Genomic DNA, 16,988 nt, shown 5'->3' on the forward strand with positions numbered 1-16,988 from the left:
ACCCTGCCCGGGGTGCCTGGCGGGTACAGGGTGGGGATGCAGCCCCTGCCTGCAGGGGAGCATCAATCTGGGCTCTTTTTGGGGGTGCAGCCTGGGGCCAAGGGGTGCTGGTTGGACCCCCTGCCCCCCAGTCCCCACCACAGGTGGGAACCAGCGACAGCTTTGCCATATAAGGGCTGGAAGTCAGTTATTGTCTCACCAGGGCTTTCTCCTCCTCAAAAATCCTATTAAAACCTCATTTTTCTGACCCTAATCTCAGCTGGCCGTTCGGCAGGGATTAGTGTTTGCCCCCACCCGGCCCCGCTGGATCCGTGCTGGAGGAGCCTCCTTCCCACAGGGTCGGTGGGTTCCAAGCCCAGCACCAGCAGCTGCCTGTCCCTGTCCCTGTCCCTGTCCCTGTCCCTCTGTCCCTGTCCCTCTGTCCCTGTCCCTCTGTCCCTCCCCGAAGGGTGACGTTATCCTCGCCCCGTGCCAGGGCCAGTGATGGCCCTGCTGGCAGAGCCCCACGGCCGCAGCTGGTGGAGCCAGGATGTGTCCTCATCTGGGACCACTGGCTCCATCCTGGGATGTCACCAGGATCACAGCAGGGTGGGTGGGAGAGCTCTGGGAGCAGCAGGTGTGTGATGGGGGGGTGGTGTAAAATATAAAAATGGCATTGGTGTAAAATATAAAAAAGACCCCCCAAAAAGGCATGTTTTAGGGCACACGTGCCCCGTCTGGGACCACCAGCTCCATCCCGGGGGTGTCACCGGGGTCTGAGCAGGGTGGGAGAGCTCCAGGAACACTAAATGTGGGACAGGGAGATGGGAGACCCCCCTCCCCCCAGTACAGGCAGGTGTGGGAGCAGAACACATCCCCAACTGGAACCACTGGCTCCATCCTGGGAGTGTCACCAGGGTCCGAGCAGGGCGGGAGAGTTTTGGGAACATCAGGTGCGGGATGGGGGGGTGGCACTGGTGTGAAATATGGAGACCCCGATGCAGGGAGGGCAGGGGGCTGCCTTCACACAGCCCCTCCGTGCCTCAGTCTCCCTTCGTGGAGGCGATGCTGGCAGGGGTCCCTGCAGCCCCCCCCCCCATCCGTATGTCCCTGTCCGTGTGTCCCTGTCCGTGTGTCCCCGTCCGTGTGTCCCCGTCCGTGTGTCCCCTGCCCGCGCGTGTCCCGGCGTGCCGGCAGCGGGGCCGATGCATGCCGGGAGCGCTGCCTTTCCCCCCTTTGCTCCTGTTTGGCTGCGTATTTAGGACACTCCTGTGCAAAACACAAGTATTTTGGAAGGCGTCCAGGCCAGCGCTCGCATTCCTCGGGGTGGAATCTGCCCCCGCGAACGCCGCCTGACCTTTCCCGCTTTGGGCTGCGGGAACAGTCCCAGGGGACCGTCCTGCCCTTTGTGCACCCACCCCGAGGGGTTGGGGACCCCCTCCCCTCCCCACACCCCCCCAGGCTGCCCGGGCGCTGCAGGAAAGGCTGAGTGGAGGTGGCAGGATGAGGCTCTGCTGTCTCCGGTGCTGCTCCAGGACCCCCGGGGGCACCCAGCCCACCACACCGGGCCCCTTCGCCGCCTTTCACCTGGAGGGTGAAGCCCCCCCCGGGCGCCGCTCGCACCCACAGCCCCGTCCTGTTGCTCCGGCCGGGCAGCTCTGCGTGCTGGGACGTGCCAGCCGCCTGTCCCGGGGCTGGGGCGAGGGCACGGGGCTGTCCCCCGGGGTGGCTCCCGCGGGAGACCCCCCGGCACAGGCACCGGGTGACATCAGGGTGGCCCCGGGGGCGGAGCCGATGGCGGGGATTTGGCTCCCACGTTTCCCAGTCCCCGTTTCTCCCCCGTGAGGGTGCCCTGGGTGTGCTGGGGGTGGGCAGAGGGGGACAGAGCCGGTCGGTGCAGCCCCCCCGGCGGGGTTGGGGGGTGGGCGCTGGGGCTGTTTTGAGGCAGAGCTGCGGCACCTTGGCCAGGGCGGGCGCTGGGGACCAAAGCATCGCCAGCGTGCACAGAGTTTGTGTGTCACCGCACCCCGGGACTGTCCCCTCGCTGGTGCCCGGTGCACCGCGGGTGCGTGGCATCACCCTGGTGGGCTGGGGCCGAGGGTGGGGTGGGAGGCGGCAGAGGAGAGGAGGGGGTGAGACGCGCCGAGGGGGGTGTCTGGCCCCGAGGCTGCGGGGCTGCAATCCCAGCAATGCCCGGCATTTCCCCGGCGTGGCCGCACGTGCCTCTCCTCGGCCTCCAGCGCGGCAGGAATGCGGCGCGGGACCCCCTCGTGCGGGGGACAGGGACGGGCAGCAGCGCGGGGTGGGGGAGCCGGGGTAAGGGGGACACTGCCCACCCCCAGCCCCGGCCCGGGCTGGGTGTCTGCGGGTGCTGGGCTCGCCAAGGTGCTGCTGTTTTTCCTTATTCCTCCCATATTTTTGCTGCCGTGGTGGAGAGCAGGGGGTCAGAGAGGGGGTGTGGGGTGGGGAAGGGGGGGTTGTCCCCATGGGGAGGGTGGTTTGTTGTGCCTTGTGTCCCCAGCACTGACTGGGGAGCCCGGGTGGCTCTGTGCCTGCGGGACAACAGGGACCTGCAGCCCTGGGTGCCCCCAAAACGGGAGATGGGGCTGTGGGGGGACTCTTGGTTCAGCTCCTGGTGGGAAGTGCCCTTGGAGCCACCACTCTTTGTCACAGGCTCTGAGCAGAGAGGGCCGGGGGGGGGATGTGTCAGTCTCTGGGGTAACATTTTTGGCCTCCAAAGGGCTGTTTTGGTCTCCGGGGGGCTCTTTGGGTCCCGAGGGTGCTGCTGGGGCAGGATGTGTGTCCCTGCTGGATGCCGGGGACAGAGAGGGGACCTGGAGTGTCCGAGAGCCCCCGCTGGCTCCCCCCTGGCAGACCCCGGTGGTGACAGGGAGGGGACACGCTGGACCCCCGGACTGTCCCTCTCCCCGTCCCCGGCATCGCCCGGTGCCCTGCGGAGAGGAAGGAAGGAAGGGGCCGGGAGGAGGGAGAGGAGGAAGCGGGGAGGGTGGGATGCTGCCCGGGGTGATGGAGGAAGAAGGGGGCGGATTAAAAAAAAAAAAAAAAAAAAAAAAGAAAAAAAACGAAAAAAAAAAAAAAAAAAAGGGAAAGTCCTGGCAAAGTGACACCGCGGGGGGTGTGGGGGGGGGCTGGGGGCGGGGGTCTGGCTGGGGGCGGTGGGCTGGGCACTGATCCCTGCCAGCAGCTGGAGCCCCAACCCGCCAGCCCAGCCGGGACGTGTGGCTGGTTCATCCCTCCATCCATCCCTCCCTCCCTCCCTTCATCCATCCATCTATCCATCCATCCCACCCTCCATCCATCCGGGAGGCTGAGGGGGGTGGCTGGGTGGGGGCTGTGCTGCTGGGGGGGGAGTTGTGAGCGAGCGATCGAGCGGCGATGCGAGTGTGAGCGGCACCGCCGCACCGGGAGCTCCGCGCAGCGCCCGAGCCGCGGCCCCGCCACCCCCCCGCCCACCCAGGGGGGGCTGCCGGGACCCCATGGAGGGGGTGCTGACCACCGGCTGAGAGCCCCCTCAGCCCTGCGCCGGGATGGTGGAGGAGAGCGCGGGCGGGGGGGCGCGGCGGGGTCCCTGCCGCCCCCCGCCAGCCCCCAGCCCCAAAAGGCTGTGGAGCGTGGAGCGCTCCGGGAAGGGCTGGCGCCTGGAGCGCCCCGTCGGGGTGGATTGCAGCTCGCCCGAGCCCCGCTGCATCTGGCTGAGCAGCCTCCGCCGCCACGCTGCCGCCCCCGACCCCCGCCCGCCCCTGGCCCCCCGCCCCGGCCGAGGGGGGAGAACCGACAAGGGCCACCGGGTGAGAACCGCGAACCGGGGGTCGCGCCTGGTTTGGAGGGTGTGGGGCGCCTTGAAGGGATGGAGGGGGTCCTACAGGGCGGGGTGGGGTGTGCCCGAGGGCTGTCACAGCTCCTGGGCTGCGGTGTGTCCCCTTCATCCCCTCCTGTGCTGGGGTTGGGGGTGGGGGTCCAACCTCCTGCTCGTGAAGGTGTTTTGCTCTCGCCGTGTCCGGGAGGGGGGATGGATCCTGTCCCCCCTCCCCCCGGGGTGCAGGGAAAACACTCCTTTGTTCTGCGGGAGTGGGACACCGGCGGGAATTACCTGTCCCTTCGTGTCCCCCTGGGGGTGGGGAGGTGACATGGGGTGCAGGGACCTGGTGACACCTCTGCTGGGGGGTGAAGGACCTCGCGGGAATTAGGGTGACTTGGGTGGGGGCGTCTGGATGTCACAGCCACTGGCACAAGCTGTGCCAAGGATCAAGGGGTTCCTCCCCATCCCTGGGATGGGGGCCCAGGAGAACTGGGATAAGGAGGATGAGGATGCAGCTGGTGGTGTCGCAGCAGAAACCGCCAGGATGAGGTTAAATAAAGCCAAAAATCTGGGAGGAGGAAGAGGGCTCTGAGGACAAACGGCTGAGGTGACAAATTGGGTGCCAACCCCACTGCGGGGGGGAGGTGTGGGACAGGAGCATCTGCAGGGGCGCGGGCCAGCGTGGGGGGGGGGATCCAAACCCGCGACTGGGGGGGGCTTTGTAGCCCGACAAAAGCTTCAAGTCGGGATGGGCGAGGAGGGAAACCGAGGCACGGCGGGCGGGACGGGGCCACCGCCGCACCTGGGGGCCGTGTCACCGTGTCACGGCCGCGACGACAACGGGGACGGGACAACGGGGACGCGCCGCCGTCCCCGCGGGCCGGGGGCCGCCGTCGGTGTCTCCTCGGAGCATCCACATCCTGCCCTCTCCCCGAGGCCTGTCTGTGCCGGTTAAAATCAGCGGGGCACATTCAGCTGTCAGCTTAAAAATAATCCGGCGAGCCGGCGGCCCCGGCACAATGGAGGGCGCAGATGGGCCCGGGCGCCGCCGGGATGCTCCGGCCCCGCCGCCCGGGGACGGGGGTCCCGCGGGAGCGGGAGGGCGCCTGTTGCCATCTGGGGTTGGGTTTTCCGTTGGGATCGAGCAGGGGGGGGGGGCGAGGCAGGGGGGGCTCAGGGCTTGTGGGGGGCTTTGCTGCCTGTGCGGTGTCGGGAGGTATTGGGGTTTTCCGGCTCTCCCGAGGTGGGTTTGGGGTGTTCTTTGTGTTTTGGGGTTTTTTTGGGGTGTGGGAGCGCCCGAAGCGGTTGTGCCCTCCCTGCCAGGTTGTGCAGCAGGGTGGGTGCGATGCCTCGTGCCAGAGGCATGTCCTCACCCCAGAGACCCCATCCCCAGGGGGACGGGACCCCCGTTCCCACCGTGGGCTCCATGTGGGACGTGCTGGGCAGGGGGTGCAGCCTGGCCCCGCCGAGCTGCCGTCAGATCTCCCCACCGGCAGCGAAAAGGCCCACTCAGCACAGGCACAGACAAAGGCTTTTTGTGCCTTGTCCCTTTGTGTCCCTTGTCCCTGTCCCCTCCCCGCTCCCCATCCATCGCTTCCACCCAGACAGCCCCTGAATTTTAACACCCTCGTCCCAGGATGGGCTGATTCCAACTGCTGCAGCAGGGAAGGAGCAGATCCTGGTGGATCTGCTGCTCTGCCTGTCCCTCCAGCTCCCAGATTCCCAGTTCCTCCTGTTTCAGCAGAGCTGGGTGCTCCCAGGGCATCAGGCAGTGCCCTCTCCTCCCCTTGGCCACGGAGCTGCTCCCGCTCCAGCTGGGCTGGCGGATGTGCAGCCAGATGTGCAGCCAGATGTGCGGCACAGGGAGCAGCACTGGGGCTGTGCTAAAACCCTCCTGGACTCAGCCAGGGTGTCGGGACTCCTGGATGCCTCTCCCATCTCCCTGCCTCGGTGCCAGGAGAGATGCCCGTGGCTGCTCCAGCTCCACCACAACCCCGTTCCCCCTCCCAGCGCTGGCACTGGGAGCTGTGGGATGGAGCCACATCCCCTTTGGCCCCATCTGCTGCTCTGGGCAGCGTCCCTTGCCAGATCCCAACGTGGTGCCAGGTCGGGAAGCATCACTCATCCCATCACCTCCCGGACGACTCCTTCCGGCTTGCCCAAGGTTATTGCCACGGCGTCACCAGAAGGGACCTTTTGTCCCCAAAGTCCCCCGTCCGTCCGCCCCCATCTCTCCTCCTGGGTCCCATCCAGACCCCCAGGCACAGCTCATTTATTTTTATTTCCTTCCCATTCATCTTCTTCCCGAAGGTCCCACGCGAGGAGTCTGGGGGGAGGTGGGCTGTGGGGGGCTGGAATTTGCTGCTGGAGGGCTGGGAATAGGGAGGAATAGGGATGGGAGGGGGTGTCTTAGGAGCGGAGCAGCTTTTTGGGCAGAGCTCAAGGGGTGGGCACATGGGGGGGGCTGGACCTGTACCCCCCCTCTCCCCGCCTCCAGAAGTGACATCTTGTCCTTGTCCCCCCCTCACAGCCGACGCCGGGCCGGAGAGATGGAGCATCCCCGAATGCCAACGTGCCCCCGGAGGGGGGGTCCTTCCCCTGGGTGGGCCCCAAGACGGTGGTGCTGCGGAAGAGCTCCCAGGGGGGGTTCGGCTTCACCCTCCGCCACTTCATCGTGTACCCCCCGGAGTCGGCCGTGCACTCGGCCAAGGTAGGGCTGGGGGTCCTGGGGGGGTCCTGGGGGGTCCTGGGGGGTTCTGGGGGGGCCCTGGGGACCCTGGAATGCTGTGGTTGGATGCAGTGTTTGGGCTGGGGGTGGGCAGGTGGGCTCTGGGAGGTGAGGAGCGAACCATCCGTCATCACCTGCTTCGTTGGGGTTCCTGGAGCTGCCCCCACCCCTCTGGAATGGAGGAGCCCATGGAGCTACTGGGAGATGTGGGAATCAGCAGCGCCTCTGGATCCTTTTGGGATGGGACACAGCTGCTTGTGGGAACAGAGAGAATCCCTCAGCCCCCAACGATGGCTCCAGCATCCCTGGGAATGGCAGGAAAAGGCACTTCAGAGCCCTCAAGGCCAGCAAGGCCCAGTGGATTTTTGGGTCCCAGGCTCCTGGCTGTTGGTGGGAGCCTTCCAACCGGATCTGCCCCGGGATCTGTGTCCAGCTGCAGCCAGACCCTCTCCAGGTGCTGCCTTTTGGGGGCACTCAGCCTTGGGTTGACCCTCCTGCACCCCCTGAACCGCCAAGAAGCCCCAATCTGGGGCAGCACCTTCCCCCCACCCCCGGATGGAGGGATCCCATGAAAAACCACCCAGCAGCTTCCAGCCTGGATGGAGCCCTCTGCACCCAAAGGGACGAGCCAGCTCCAACCTCCTGGAATTTGGAATCCCTTTCTCGCCCTGCTTTCTGCGTGGAGGAAGGAAGAAGAGTCTGGGAGCCAAGTGATCCGTCGCTGCTCCAAGCCTGGATGCACCTGGATGCTCCCATCACCCCTGGGGAGCTTCAGAGCTGCCCCACGGCTCCGGCTGCCCCAAGGGCTGGCGTTGGCAGACAGGGAACTGCGGTGGGAAGTGAGTCACAGGGTGGGGGAGAACCGACTCGCCGGAATCCCCGCTCAGCATCCTCCGTCACGGCGCTTTTCCCAGGCTCCTCGTACTCTGCTTCCCCCAAAATCCTTCCTGTCTTCCCGCCCTCGGGAACACGGACCTGCCCCGTCTCCTGCTTCTGCCGTGGGAACGGCCTGGAGCTCCTCCAACCCCCCCCCCCCGCTCGCTCCCGCCTCTCCAAAGGATCCTCCAGGAGCGAGGAGGGATCCATCCTGCCCCGCTGGGCACCTGGGCCGAGCCCTGCCAGGGCGGCCGCGTGGGAAGGAAGCAGCCGGGATCAGCGCCGGGAGCTGGGGATGCTCTTGGAAAGAGGCTGGGAATAGCTGCGGGCCGCGGAGCCGGCGGGGCAGGGCGCGGCGGGGCTGGCTCAGCACCCGCGGGGGGCCGGCAGCCGGCCAGGTCCGGGGGCTGAGTTTCGGTGGGTTGACTCAGCAGGGAGGAGGGTGACGGTGCCGGTGGTGCCGCCTGCGTTCACTGAACGCGCTCCCGCGTTCGGCACCGCCCCGGCCCCGGCCCTGGGAGCGCGGCTGCCGGGATGCCCCGGGGGCCGGGAAGGGCTCTGGGATGCCGCGGGGCGGGGAGGGGCAGGGAGGGGGTGAGTCCGTGTCTCCAGGGGCTCTCGGTGGCCCCACGGTCCTGCCCTGGCACCGTGGCAGCCGCTCCTGCGTGCCGGGGCCGTGGAATGTGGCTCTTCCTTCCCACCACCGGGAGTGATGGCTCCAGCCCTCTCCTCCTCGCTGGGAATGTCCCCCTGTTACACTGGGAAGGACGCTGGTCCCTTCCCAGCACCCTGGGGACATTAGTCTGTGTCCCCACTGGCTGGGGGACGGGGCCAGGCTTGTGTATCCCCCCTGAGATGGAAGGATCTGGCACTGGTGGAGTGAAAATTCCCGTTCCAGGTGCCCGGGTGCCTCCTTGGGACACGTGTGTGGGGCTGAGCAGCCCGGGGTGCTCCGTGTCTGCTCTGGGGGCTCAGCAGTGTGGATGCAGCCCCCCTGTGTCCTGTCCCAACCTGGCACCCCCCTGGGCGCCATGGCTCTGCTGGGGGGTCCCCACGGATGAATGTGGGATAGAAGGGTGGGGATCCACTGGCACAATTCCCACCCCACAGGACAGATCCACGTGGCTCCCAGGGCTGTCCCCTGCCCGTGGCTGGGAAGGGGGTGCAGGACCCCTTTGCCAACCCCTGCAGTGCCCACTGCAGCCCTGGCAGCCCACCCCAAGCAGTGGGAGGCTGCAGAGACGGGGAGGGACAAGGATTCATCCCACAGATGGGATGGATCCCTCCCCTGGCACCGCACTGTGGGGGCTCAGTCTCTCCCTGCCCAGGCTTGGTGGCCCCGGGCGAAGGGTGAGATGCCACCCCGGGGCCCTTTTCCCACTCCCCTGCCCCAAAACTGGCCCCTTTCCCATCAGCTGGGTGCGGGGGGCTCCGTTAGATCCCACTGCCCTCCGGGGCCGCGCGGGCGGCCGGGATCCGGTGTCAGGAGGTAATTTTAGCCGGGGGCGGCGGAGGCCAGAGGGACGCGCCGGCCCCGCCGGGGGCTTCGTGGGGCTGCCACCCCCCACCCCGGCCCCTGCCAACCCCCCGTCACGGGCCCCACCACCAAATCAACTCTTTTCTCTTCTCTTGGCAGGAGGAGGAGAATGGGAACCGAGCAGGTGAGCGCTGGCACTGCCACATGACCCCCGGGGTGGGCGCGGGGGGCACGCGGCTGTTTTAGGCCACAGTGGGCACTGCTGTGGCTGTCGCTGTCACCACAGCCCTAAATTTCAGCTGGAGGTGAAGTGACACAGTGCTTTGGCAGCACTTTGGTGCCACTTTGTGTCCTACATGGGCTCGGTGTCCCCAAAACCCCTCGGGAGGTTTGTTGGACATCACGCCCGGGGGTGGGTGCCCGCAGTGGGAGGGGGGGGGGGGTTGCGGAGTGGCCAACGCCAGCCCCCGCTGAGCACGGGGTGTTTGGGGACAGGGACACGGCCCCGCTGAGCTCCTGGAGGCTCCCGGTGACGTGAGTGAATGTGAAGGTGTCAGAACGGATCGGCGCTGGCGCGGTGACGCGGCGTCGGGGTCACAGTCCCCGGGGAGCCGGAGCGGGCGGCGCTGCCAGAACCAGCACCCAGCACCCAGCAGGGCCGGGGGGCTCTGACCTCGTGCTCTGGGTGGTCCCAGGGGGATTTGGAATCCCTCGTGGGCTCCGTGCCCACCCGGCACCCGGTGGCTTTTGGTCTTTCACAGGGGACTGGGGGTGACGGGGACCAGGAGCTGCCCCTGAGTGTTGGGCTTCACCCTGGGCAGGATCTGTGCCCGCAGGGCAGGGCTGGGGGAGGAGGCGACGAGGTGACCACGAGGGGCCAAACGTGCTCCTTGCCGTGGCTGTGCTGGCAGCTCCCTGATCCTGTGTCCCCACGGAGCAGGTCCCCCCCGGACCCGCCTGGAGCCCATGGACACCATCTTCGTGAAGAACGTGCGGGAGGACGGGCCGGCCCACCAGGCCGGGCTGCGCACGGGTGAGTGGGGACACGGGGCTGGAGATGGCTCCAGGCAGCTCCTGGGATCCACGGGATGCTCCGCCTCCTCTGCCAGGGACTTCCCTGCTTATTTCGCTCTTTTTCTTGCATTCCTTCTTTTTTCCTCCTCCTCCTCTCTGCTCCCTGTGAGTGCTCTGCTCTCTTGCTCTGCTCAGAGCAGCGTTGGGGTCCCCGTGGGTCGGGCTGGTTTTGGGGTCCCCGTGGCTCCTCTTGGCAAAATCCCCGGTCAAACCCTGCCGTGAGCGACCGTGGGGACATCCAGGTGCCACCACGGCCTCGTGGTGACACTGTGCCCTCCCGGGGCCCTGCAGGTGACCGGCTGGTCAAGGTGAACGGGGAGAGCATCATCGGGAAAACCTACTCACAGGTCATCGCGCTGATCCAGAACAGGTGAGTTCCCCTTCCTGCGGGTGGGAGGTGGCGGGATGGGGACACCTCACAGCAGGCACTGTCCCCCTGGGTGTCACCGGGATGACAGGAGCCCCCAGGCAGGGGAACAGGGACAGGCAGTGACGAGCTGTCACCGTCCCGTGGCCATGGGGACGTTCATCTCGTGGGGGTGAGATTGGGGGCGGGTGGGGACCGACCCCGTCCGGCCTGACCCCTCTGTCCCCTCTCCCCAGTGACGATGTGCTGGAGCTTTCCATCATGCCCAAGGATGAGGACATCCTCCAGCTGGTGAGTTTGCCAGGCAGGTGCCAGGGACTCTTGGGGACACTTGGGGACAGGGCTCCATCAGCACCCCGGGAGGATCAGTGGGTGCAGAGATGGAGGTACCAGGGGTCCAGGGCAGGAACATGGGGGACACGGCCTCTGTTTTTTGGGGCATAGCTGGAGGATGAGTTGCTCTGGGTCTCAGGGTCTGACTTACCCTTGGAGCACCCCAGGTGACTCTGCTGTTGGTGAGCTGGGATCTGGGGGTGACAATGACCCTGCAGGGTGGCCTGAGCCAAGGGATGTGGGAGGGGCTTCTCCTGGTGCTCCTCTGGTCCTGTCTTGGGTATTAGGTGACACCACTGCTTGTCCCCAGCCTGGGGGTCCCATTCCTATGGAGTTTGGGGGGTCTTATAGCCCTGGCAAAGGGGGGGGTGTCACCCATCTGTGCCTGCTCCGGGCTCTGGGAATCCCCCGGCATGGAGTCAGAGGTGCCTGTGAAATGTGAGATGGGAGAGCCGGGCCGGCCACGCCGGGGTATTTTAGGAAGGAGGGGAGGGGAGAGTGGAAGGGCTGGGGTTGGTGCTGGGGGGGGACCCCATGGGAAAGCAGGACCAGGGTGGCAGGAACCAGGCTGGCACAGCTCGGGTAGGGAGGAGCAGAGATCATTCCTACAGTGGGAATGGGGGGATTGTGACCCCGTCCCCCCACCCTGACCACCCCCTGTCCCCCCACAGGCATATTCCCAGGACGCCTACCTGAAGGGCAACGAGCCGTACTCCGGCGGGGCGCAGAGCATCCCCGAGCCCCCTCCCATCTGCTACCCACGGAAGACGTACCCCTTCCAGGCACGGGGTGCCGAGCCCCCCCCGGGGCAGCCGCCGGACCCCCGCGCCCACCACCCCTCTGCCACGGGGCCCCGGAGCGACGCCGGCGGCAGCCCCGCACACCGCCCCGAGGACCCGCAGCCCGGGGGTCCCCCCCCGCGCCCCCACGGGCACCCCGGCTCCTTCTCCCGCCCCGGCTGCCCCGGCAGCGCCGCACCCTCCGTGCCCGACCGCTACGGGATGTCCCCCGCGGCCCCCAAGCACCTCCCGGAGCACCGGACTCACTGCGGCTTCCAGGAGGCCGTCGGGGGGCTGTCGGGGGCCGGGCGGCCCCCCCAGCACGTTCCCGGGCGCCAGGAGTGCCAGCAGGCTCTGTCGCGCTGGTTCTGCAGCCGGGAGCCGCGGCGCAGCGCCTCGGAGGAGCGCCGGCACGCCCTGCCCCGCTACCGCAGCGCGTCCCACGACCGCCTGGGGGGCCCGGCGGGCGCGGCCCACCGGGGGTGGCCCCACAGCGCCTCGCACGACACCCTCCTGCAGCCCACCCGCGAGGGCTGGGCCCCCCGCGCCCGCTCCGACCACGCCCTGGGCAGGTACGGGCGCTCCATGGAGGCGCTGGAGCCCCGGGCGCTGCTCCCGCCGCACCTCGACCGCTCGGCGTGGCCGCCCGAGAGGCTCTGCCGGGCCGCTCCAAGCGCCGGGCAGCCCGTCCCGCACGGCTCCTTCGCGCCCGCCTCCTCCTCCTCATCCTCCTCCTCGCGAGAGCCGCCAGCGCCGCCGCCGCCGGTGCAGAAACACCCGTCGCAGCCCAACCTGCAGAGCGTGGACGACTCGGGGTACATCGGCTACCGCAGCTACAGCCCGTCCTTCCAGCGCCGCACGGGGCTGCTGCACGCCCTGTCCTTCCGCGACCCGGCCTTCGGGGGGCTGCCCACCTTCAGCATCGCCCAGCGGGCGCTCACGGACAGCATGGTCACCCCCGTGCCACCGCTGCCCGCCCCCGCCGCGCCCCGGGAGCAGCGGCCGGAGGGCGGCCGGGCGGCCGAGCAGCCCGAGGAGCGCAGGGAGGAGGTGGTCCTGCGGCAGAAGCCGCCCACGGGGCGCAAGGTGCCGGTGCCGCTGCGGCAGATGAACTTTGTCTTCCCCGAGGGGGTGAAGGAGACGGACATTTGCGAGCCCTCGGCCCCCGGGGGCAAAGGGGAGAGGCCGGTGGCCGAGCGGCCGGGCCGGCGCATGGCTCCCTTGGCAGCCCCCGAGGACTCCTTGGCGTCCATCCCCTTCATTGGTGAGTCCCAAATAGGTCTGGAGGAGCCACAGGTCTGTCCTGTGCTTGCTCCCAGGGAGGGACCCCTGGGCTGAATGGGAAGGGAAGGGATGGAGTAGGGCTGGGAGGAGTAGGGCTGGGGGGTGCAGCGGTGCTGTGGGTGAGGGTCTGGGTGCACCGGCAGCTCCTGCCTTTGCCGGGGGTGGGAGTGTGTCCCCCCAGCCCGACCCAGACACCTACAGACCCACCACGGGGCAGAAGTGCTGAGGGGTCCCGGCAGGGATGTCCCCTGCCCCAACACCCCCTACAACACTGCCCACCCCCCTCGCAGACGAACCCACCAGCCCCAGCATCGACCTGAAGGCCAAGCACATCCCGGCCTCCTCGGTGGTCTCCAGCGCCATGAACTCAGCGCCTGCCGTCGCCACCAGCCCCTCGTCACCCACCTTTGCCTTCGCCCTGTCCCGGCACTATTCCCAGGACTGCAGTAAGTGCTGGGTGGGGGGAGAACCGTCCTGGGGGCCACGGGGAGAGCAGCCCCCCACCCCGGAGCTGTGTCCCGTGCCCCTGGGGCTGACCAGGGTGGGCTTTGCCCCCCTCCCCATCTCAGGCAGCATCAAGGCCGGCCGCCGCTCGTCCTACCTCCTGGCCATCACCACCGAGCGCTCCAAGTCCTGCGACGACGGTCTGAACGCATTTCGGGACGAGGCCAAGATCCTAAGGTAGGGCTGGACGCACTCCCCCCTTCCCGGTCCCGGCCCCACCACCCTCCCCACCGTCCCGCTGACGGGGGCTGCTTTCCCCCCCAGGAGGATGCCCAGCCGGGTCCCCAGCCTCCGCATGCTCAGGAGCTTCTTCACCGACGGGGTGAGTTGTGTTGGGGGTCCTGGGGGTGCCCCCGAAGAAGGGTTGCCTGGTGGGGTGCTGGCAGAGCAGGGGGTGTGGATGGCACCCCAACACCTCCCTCCATTCCCCCCCCGGCAGTCCCTGGACAGCCTCGGCGCGTCCGAAGACGCCCGTTCCAAAAGGCACTCGACCTCCGACCTCTCGGACGTGCCGTTCAGCGCCGTGAGGAAGGAGGGCTGGCTCCACTGCAAGCAGATCCTCACCAAAAAGGGGAAGGTAGGCGGGTGCTCCCCCCCGGGAGCCCGGCGGCCGCGCGGGGGGGGGGACGCTCCCCGCCTCGAGCAGCCCTGAGGCGCGCGCCCCGTCCCTTGTTGCCCGCAGAAGGTCGGTGGAGGTATCCGGCAGTGGAAGCGCGTGTTCGCCGTGCTGCGCACCCACTCGCTGTACCTGTGCAAGGACAGGCGGGAGGCGGTGACCTGCGCCCCGGCCCCAGGTGAGGAGGAGCCGCCGATCAGCATCCAAGCGTGCCTGGTGGACATCTCCTACAGCGAGACCAAGAGGAAGCACGTCTTCCGCCTGACGACCGCTGACTTCTGTGAATATCTCTTTCAGGCAGAGGATCGGGAAGACATGCTGGCCTGGATCAAAGTCATCAGGGAGAACAGCAAGGCTGAGGGCGAGGTGAGAGCCACATGGGGCTCCCGGCTGCCTCTGGCTCTCCCGGCACTAACCGCCTCGGCTCTCTCCGGCTCTTTGCCTTGTGCTGCTTCCCCAGGCCACGGCCAGGCCCGTGCCGCGCTCCCAGGGCGGCGCTGGGGGCTCGCGGGCGCCGCGGCGTCCAAGAAGAGCGTGGCCCCGTGGCCTCGGCCAGGGCGGGGTGTGTGCGGGGCGCTCGGGGTGCTCGGCGGAGGTGCCATGGCTCTCCGTGTGTTCCAGGCAGGGCCGGCGTTGGATCTTGTTGGATCTGCCGGTGGTGTTTTGTCGTTCGTGTTTGGGAGAGCAGCGTGTGTGGCTCTGCCCTGGTGTGTCGTGGCTCTGCCCTGCTGTGTTGTGGCTCTGCCCTGGTGTGTCATGGCTCTGCCCTGGTATGTTGTGGCTCTGCCCTGGCGTGACGTGGCTCTGCCTTGGTGTGTCGTGGCTCTGCCATGGCGTGACGTGGCTCTACCATGGTGTGTTGTGGCTCTGCCATGGTGTGACATGTCTCTGCCATGATGTGTTGTGTCTTCTTTCATGGAGAGAGGTCCGGGCTTGGTGCCCACGCGGTGCCGCCGGGGCTGGTGCCGGGTCAGGGCTGAGCCCTCACTGCACAACCGTGGGCTGTTTAGCGTGTTGCTCGGGTCTGAGATGGGCAGAGCTGTCCCTGGGGGGCCGTGGGCTCCGGCAGAGGATCCATGGGGATGGATGTGCCGGCGCTGGGCTGGCTGTGCCGTCCCCTCGCGGGGCTGCAGTGTCTCGTTTTGGTGTCGGCGATTGTGAAGGGTCGTGTCAGGCTCCGGCCCCGTGGGGCACGTTGAGCTGGGAGCAGTCTCTGGTTCTCGGTGGCACAGCCCTGCACCGGAGGGTGCCGTGGGCCTGGCGGGGACAGCGGTGCTGGTGTTGCCGTCTGGGCAAACCCCGGAGTTGTGGTGCCTCTGGACGGGCCGGGATCCCGCAGGGATGGATCCGTGGCTGTGGATGCTGTGTGGGAGCAGCGGCTGTGCCTGGCGCGGGTCGGCGAAGGTGTTTGTGTGCCGTGGGGGGACAGGCACATCCCCAGGCCTCCGTGTCTGCCTCGGACACGTGGCACAGAGCGACGGACGCTGCAGTGGGGTGGCGAGCACTGGCGGGCACCGGCTGTTCTGTGGCAGCGGGGACCTGGTGCTGCCCTTCCTGCTCCTGCCTGGCCGTTCTGGGGCAGCAGGGACCCGAGTGCTGCCCTTGCCTGCTCCTGCCTGGCCCCACGTGGGGTGCCTGGCAGAGCGTGGACTTGCCCGGGGTCTCCGGCGGACGCGCTGCTCAAGCTCTCCCTTCCCCTCTTCTCTCTGCCTCCCCAGGACCCCGGTTTTGCCAGCCAAGCACTTATCAACAAGAAGTTAAACGACTACCGGAAAGTGAGGTACGGACCGGGGCGGTGGGCTCCGACACCCCCGGGGCTTTGGTCACCTCAGTTTGGCAGTGACGGAGCAAATCCAGCGGCTCCCAGGATTGGGGCAGTGATGGAAGTGCCGCCCGTGCCCGGCTTGGCTCCGGGCGCCGCGGGGTCCCGCTCGGCCGAGGTGGCACCTGGCAAATTAAAGCAGGGTTGAAGCAGCTCGGTGCTCCCCGGGGGTCTCCGTAGGATGCCAGGAAGCCCGGGAGCGATGCCGGCGTTTTTACCGGGAGGTTTTTGCGCCGGGCTGGTGCCCCCCCGGCCCTGCCCCACCTGAGCCCCCCCCGCTCTCCCCCCGCAGCCCCGCGGGCACCAAGCCCGACTCCTCCTCACCCAAGGGCCCTCGCGGGCTGGGGATCCGAGCGGAGTTCCTGAAGCAGACGGGAACCAGCGCGCCCCGGTCCCCCCGGCAGGATGCGGCCGTCACGAAAGGTGTGTGGTGTGAGGAGGCTTCGTGAGGAGGGGCGGGGGTCTCCCCCTGGCACTGCCATCCCTGTGGGGCAGCAGGGATGCTCTTCCCGCTCATCCTGGCTCATCGGGATGGGAAAAACCCGGTGGGTTTTCCTCCCCAGATGAGAGCAGCTCCCAGAAAGCCCCGTGGGGCATCAACATCATGAAGAAGAACAAGAAGTCTGCCCCGCGCGCCTTCGGCGTGAGGCTGGAGGAGTGCCAGCCTGCCCCGGACAACAAGGTACAGCCAGGCTGGCACCACCATCCCTCGGGGTCCCTGCGCCCCCCCTGGCACCCCGTGACCCCCTCCCTGTCCCCGCAGAACGTGCCCCTGATCGTGGAAGCCTGCTGCAAGGTGGTGGAGGACCGGGGGCTGGAGTACATGGGGATCTACCGTGTGCCCGGGAACAACGCGGTGGTGTCCAGCCTGCAGGAGCAGCTCAACAAGGGAGCCACTGAGATCAACCTGCAGGACGAGGTGAGGGCAGGGCGGGTCCCCAGTCGGCTCCCCATCCCTATCCTCATGCCTCTGGAATGTTCTCCTGGCTGTTGTCCTGGTGTACAGCTCTGTCACTATCCCTGTCTTCATCATCATCTCTATCCCCATCATCATCCCTGTCCCCATCATCATCCTTGTCCCCATCATCATCCCCGTCTCCATCATCATCCCTGTCCTTATCATCATCCCTGTCTCCATCATCATCCATGTTCTCATCATCATCCTTGTCCCCACCATCCCTGTTTCTATCATCGTCCTTGTCCCCATTATCCTTGTCTCCATCATCATCCCTGTCTCCTTCATCATCCTTGTCCTCACCATCCCTGTTTCCATCATCATCCCTGTCCTCATCATCCCTGTTTCCATCATCCTCCCTGTTTCCATCATCA

At 67.5% G+C, this 16,988-nt stretch overlaps 1 protein-coding gene across 1 annotated transcript in view; it reads left to right on the forward strand.

Moving 5' to 3' along the window:
- Window positions 1-6,311: 6,311 nt before the first annotated feature.
- ARHGAP23 (Rho GTPase activating protein 23) overlaps window positions 6,312-16,988 on the forward strand; it is a 15,095-nt gene continuing 4,418 nt past the window's right edge. Inside the window, exons 1-15 of the mRNA XM_027698897.1 lie at window positions 6,312-6,509; window positions 9,040-9,064; window positions 9,821-9,913; window positions 10,246-10,324; window positions 10,558-10,612; window positions 11,326-12,697; window positions 13,008-13,163; window positions 13,287-13,398; window positions 13,486-13,543; window positions 13,661-13,798; window positions 13,904-14,203; window positions 15,556-15,617; window positions 15,952-16,082; window positions 16,223-16,341; window positions 16,423-16,578. Coding sequence (XP_027554698.1) covers window positions 9,847-9,913; window positions 10,246-10,324; window positions 10,558-10,612; window positions 11,326-12,697; window positions 13,008-13,163; window positions 13,287-13,398; window positions 13,486-13,543; window positions 13,661-13,798; window positions 13,904-14,203; window positions 15,556-15,617; window positions 15,952-16,082; window positions 16,223-16,341; window positions 16,423-16,578 — 2,805 coding nt within the window. The 5' untranslated portion in view covers window positions 6,312-6,509; window positions 9,040-9,064; window positions 9,821-9,846. The remainder of the gene's footprint in view (window positions 6,510-9,039; window positions 9,065-9,820; window positions 9,914-10,245; window positions 10,325-10,557; window positions 10,613-11,325; window positions 12,698-13,007; window positions 13,164-13,286; window positions 13,399-13,485; window positions 13,544-13,660; window positions 13,799-13,903; window positions 14,204-15,555; window positions 15,618-15,951; window positions 16,083-16,222; window positions 16,342-16,422; window positions 16,579-16,988) is intronic.

The sequence above is a fragment of the Neopelma chrysocephalum genome, unplaced genomic scaffold, assembly GCF_003984885.1.
Source record: "Neopelma chrysocephalum unplaced genomic scaffold, ASM398488v2 Primary Assembly neopelma1_134, whole genome shotgun sequence".
Classification (NCBI taxonomy): Eukaryota; Metazoa; Chordata; class Aves; order Passeriformes; family Pipridae; genus Neopelma; species Neopelma chrysocephalum.